This window comes from Cervus canadensis, chromosome 6, assembly GCF_019320065.1.
Source record: "Cervus canadensis isolate Bull #8, Minnesota chromosome 6, ASM1932006v1, whole genome shotgun sequence".
Taxonomy (NCBI): domain Eukaryota; kingdom Metazoa; phylum Chordata; class Mammalia; order Artiodactyla; family Cervidae; genus Cervus; species Cervus canadensis.
In genome coordinates this window covers 21,699,258-21,704,238 of record NC_057391.1, presented here as the reverse complement: position 1 = coordinate 21,704,238, position 4,981 = coordinate 21,699,258, and the positions used below count along the sequence as shown (strand labels likewise).

The following is a 4,981-nucleotide window of genomic DNA, read 5'->3' as shown; positions in this document are numbered from 1 at the left end:
TTAGAGGACTGGCATGTTTCTTTACAGATTAAGGATTATTGCTTTTCTCAAGTCACAACATACACTTTTTATTCTAACACTTAACATTTTGCCCTGAAATGTTTCACCTTCTGCGATGGATATTGTGATTCATTACACTGACTTTCCAGTTGACTCATTACTTTGGGGCTTTCTTCTTACTACTACTCCCAGCGAGGCCTCATTGAGCAACATATGCCAAGATTTTGAAGCTTGACATTAGCAGATTTAAAAATAAATGTAACAGCTGGACTAGGACATATTAAAACTGATGATAGGCAACTTTTAAAATCTCTTTGAGGCTTAGCTTTCTAATAGGTGGCATAGGTCTCAGAATAACTCACTAAATGGTAATGAGGATTAAAAGATACACTTAGGGCTTTCTAAAAAGACAGTGATTTTAAAGCCAAAAAGAAATTTTTGATAGATTTGACAGTATGAGAACTAAAGACAACATCATTTAAAAAATAAATGGTAGTATGTTAGAATAAAATATACTAACAAATATAAAAGTTTAATTATCAAGTAAGATATCAAAATAATTCTAGCAAAGAAAAATAAAACTAATCTAATGGAAAAAATGGTCAAAAGATAGCAATAAGCATGTGACCAAGGTTGAATGAAAGAGTGCCAATACACAGAGAAAAAATTGCTCAAAAGCACTAGGGATCAGTAAAATGCTATAGATAAAGTACATTTGGATTGCTAAAATGAAAGAGGCTGATAATTCTCAATTTTTAGAAGATACAAATTGCACCTTCCCACTCCCTGTTGGTTGAAGTATAATTGTTTATACCACTTGAATGGAAAGTTGTCACTTTATCAGAAAAATTTTAAATGCACCTTGTTTTGCAAACAGCCATTCCAGTTTCAGAAATTCCATTACAATAGACATGTCTCCATATATACAAAAGTCAATCTACAAAGCTGTATAAAGACAACACTCCTTATGATAGCACAATAATAGAAACAAATATTTATTAATGGAAAAGTAGTTAATAATAGAACATTTCAGAGTACTACATAGACATTATAAAGAATAAATTGGACCACTTCCCAGGTGGCACAGTGGTAAAGAATCCACCTTATGCAGGAGACAAAGGAGACCAGATTTGATCCTTGGATTGGGAAGATCTTCTGGAGAAGGAAATGGTAACCCACCCCAGTATTCTTGCCTAGAAAATCCCATGGATGGAGAAGCCTGGAGGGCTACAGTTCTTGAGTTGGCAAAGAGTCGGACATGAAAGAAGTCTTTGGAACAACGAGAATTATATGTATTTTTCTCACTTTTAGGTTAAGACTAACACACTGGAACTAACGTTTTATTGACATGAGAAAGAACCATGAAAAATTGCTAATGCTTCTCACCTTATTTCTATGTTGCAATTAGGATTCTTAGTATACCCATAATTCGTCTCAGCCACATCAATCAATGAAGCACTTCTTCCTTGTCCTTTTCTTTATGCGTCTTCTCCCTGTTTCCTTCCCTTCATTTTCCTCATCTCTTACTGCTCTCTGACTCTCCTTCTAGATAACTCTAGGTTTGCTCTCGTGACTGCTCCCCCACTGTGTCCCCCTTCTTCCCACCAGAGATACTGCCCAGGTGCAGCCCCATCTGTCCCCGTGTGCCCCTCTCAGGATGCAGTAGTACACAGCGGTGTCTCTCAGGGTGACCTGGGGCAGGACCAAGGTGCTGGACTTTCTGTCTGAAGCTATGGTCAGAGAGGCCAGGCTGTTGTTCCCTGTGCCTCGTAAGCCATGAATGACATACTGTGGACTCTGATTGGGATTTTGCCGATACCAATGTATATAGTCATTTCCACCAATGGTAGAGTGGTTACAAGGCAGGTTCACATCCTCTCCTTCAGAACAATCCAAGGAGCTGGGCTGAGTGGTCTTAGCATCAATCACAGTCCCTGGGGGGTTAAGAAATCAAGTTAACTCCAGAGCACAAATCAGTGTAATTCTATGGATCAAAGGGATAAGCCTCCTATAACTGTTTGGCCCTAACCCCTACTCCAGTGTTTCTACTTATGTCCTGTAAAAATATTGTTGATGTTCATTATTGGACTGCAAGGGAATGAAACCAGTTATCCTAAAGGAAATGAACCCTAAATATTCACTGGAGAGACTGATGCTGAAATTGAAGCTCCAATATTTTGTCCACCTGATAAGAAAAGCTGACTCATTGGAAAATACCCTGATTCTGGGAAAGAGTGAGGGCAAAAGGAGAAGGGGGCATCAGAGGATGAGATGGTTAAACAGCATCACCATCTCAGTGGACATGAATTTGAGCATGCTCCAGGAGATAGTAGAGGACAGAGGAGCCTGGCATACTGACTTCCATTTGGTCGTAAAAAGTTGGATACAACTTAGCAACTGGACAACAAAATTATAGAGACCAAAGATATGTGGTAAGAATCAGAGATCCATAGGCTTTGTTCCATGGGTCCTTGGCTTAATAAACCCAGAGAATTCTTACAACCTGCTTACTGAAAGGACTCTTCTGGTATAGTGGCTATGATTTAACCTGTCATGTAGAAGACGGTCCTCTTTAGCAAACCCACAGATCATTTCTCAGTCCCATCACTGTGATGCTGACTATAGCACAGGGAGGGGAGTGGAGAGTAAGTGACTCTTTGTGGCCCTTTGCCCTCAAGTCACCCCTTGTAGACACAGAGCACTTACCCAAGGTCAGAAACATGCTTACTCCAGTCACCAGCCTCATACTTCAAGGACAAACTAGGACCATGGGCTGAGAACTCAGACTTGTGTCTGATCCTTTGCTTGAAGAGGTTCCAGAGAACAGAGGCAACAGCTGTCAGTAAAAACTTACAACCAGCACAGATACTGCTGTGTTGTCAGGACCTTCTCAGCCAATGATCAAGCAGCTCCTTATCTATGTCTTCCTCCGCAGTTTTAGTCATGTCCCCAAAAGATGGTGAAGCATCCCCAGCTCACAGTGAGATCACCTATGAAGTTTAATGTCTGGCTCTGGAAAAGGAACACCGATCACAATGATGTGTCTGCACAGTTATTGGTCTTTCATTTGTTTCTTAGGAAACTGGCTGATGCTCCATGAAGCTTGAGGAACACAATGCTTAATCCCAGAAAAATGTACTGAGCTCTGTGTTGTAAAATGATGAAAATTTCCATCCACATTCCAGAAAATTAATGGGAGATTCAAAAGTAGGCAGTGATGTGCTCTGGGAGACAGGAAAAAGTAATAACATTGAGACTAATAGCTACACATCCTAGAACCTGCAGCAGCTCTTGTAACAGTTCTTGGAATCATGCATCTTTTGCCAACTAGGTAGACATTTTCCGTGCATTTGTTCTTAATAAACTAACTGATTGACATAGATGGTATTCACCTCCTCCTTGAACAGTGGCCCTTAATCCTCATGTTCCCTATGCCGATGCTTGTGGATGTTGTGTAGCAAGGAAGCTAAGGCAGAGGAATTGACAGAAATGAAGGAAAACAAATTGGAGGTGGGTGTGAATGGTATAAAAAGTTGGAGGAGGGAAAAAAAGATATCAGGAATAGAAAAGGGAAGGGATAATCAGAGCAGGGAAATGGGAAAGTGTGTTAGGAAGGCACTTGGAAAGGGCTTAGGCTATTGGGCTAAACTGAATCCTTGATCACAGACGTTCAACAAGGGATAATAAAGCTCAAGTTGTCTAAAGAGGATGTCATTTTTCCTTTTTGGGGGCACATCAAAGGAAAATAAATTTCCCTTCCCTTCTCCCAGAAACACTGTTTTCAGCTGAATCAGCCCCTTCTTGAATAGAAGAACTACAGATCTATATCCAGACCAAAAGTCAGCAAGCAACTTTTTGAAAAACCCCTCAAGTTTGCAGGTAAATGGGCTCCCCAGGTGGCATGAGTGGTAAAGAACTCACCTGCCAATGCAGGAGACTTAAGAGACCCAGGTTCAATCCATGGATTAGGACGATCCCCTGGAGAAGGGCCCATGGCACCCACTCCAGTATTCTGCCTGGAAAATTCTCTGGAAAGAGGAGCCTGGTGGGCTACAGTCCATGACTTGCAGAGTCAGACACGACTGAAGCATCTCAGCACACAGTATGCACATCTTACTTGTAATACCTCTGTACTCACCTGTATTTTCTTGGTCCTAAACACTCCATAGAAGTGCTTTAATTATCTTTGACTGCTTTACTGCAGTCATATGCTTCTCATTTGTTGATCTCTTTAAGTTTTCACTTGTCTCTAACCTTCCTATATTTAAAATTTACTTCAAAGGCCATGTAATTCAATGTTTATAAGAGAGTTTGGTACACAGCAGACACTCAAGAATTACTTGTATCCTGAATGAGCCGACAAACCATTATTCATGAATTTAATGAAAAAATTATGTTGAACAATTGTTTAAATTATTCTGAAAACAATCTTCCAATTTTATGGAATGCATGCCAAACAAAAGGCTCCAATAGTATAAACAGGGGGTTATTATTGTGAACAAAATGAACAGTAAATTGTGAACAAAATGGAGAATAAACAATAAATCCAAGTCTAGGATTGAGAAAACTTCTATTGAAGACATGGGACTAAATGTAATGGTAATCATGCTTTGTTCATTTAACAAACATTCATAAATACTCAGTGAAAGTCTTATTGTTATTCAGTCACTCAGTCATGTCTAACTCTATGTGACCCCGTGGACTGCAGCACAGCAGACTTCCCTGTCCTTCTCTATCTCCAAGAGATTGCTCAAACTCACATCCATCGTGTGGATGATGCCTTCCAATCATCTCATCCTGTCACCCCCTTCTCCTCTTGCCCTCAATCTTTCCCAGCATCAGGGTCTTTTCAATGAGTCAGCTCTTTACACCAGGGGATCAAAGTATTGGAGCGTCAGCTTCAGTATCAGTCTTTTTGATGAATATTCAGGATTGATTTCCTTTAGAATTGACTGGTTTGATATCTTTGTTGTCAAAGAAA

The 4,981-nt window shown here is 40.1% G+C and overlaps 1 gene segment (V, D, J or C); it reads right to left on the bottom strand.

The window, feature by feature from the left end:
* Nucleotides 1–1,545: 1,545 nt before the first annotated feature.
* On the bottom strand, nucleotides 1,546–2,792 carry LOC122444191. The segment is given in 2 exon segments: nucleotides 1,546–1,934; nucleotides 2,707–2,792. Coding segments are annotated over 2 exon segments (429 nt in total).
* Between the last annotated feature and the right edge of the window lie 2,189 nt (nucleotides 2,793–4,981).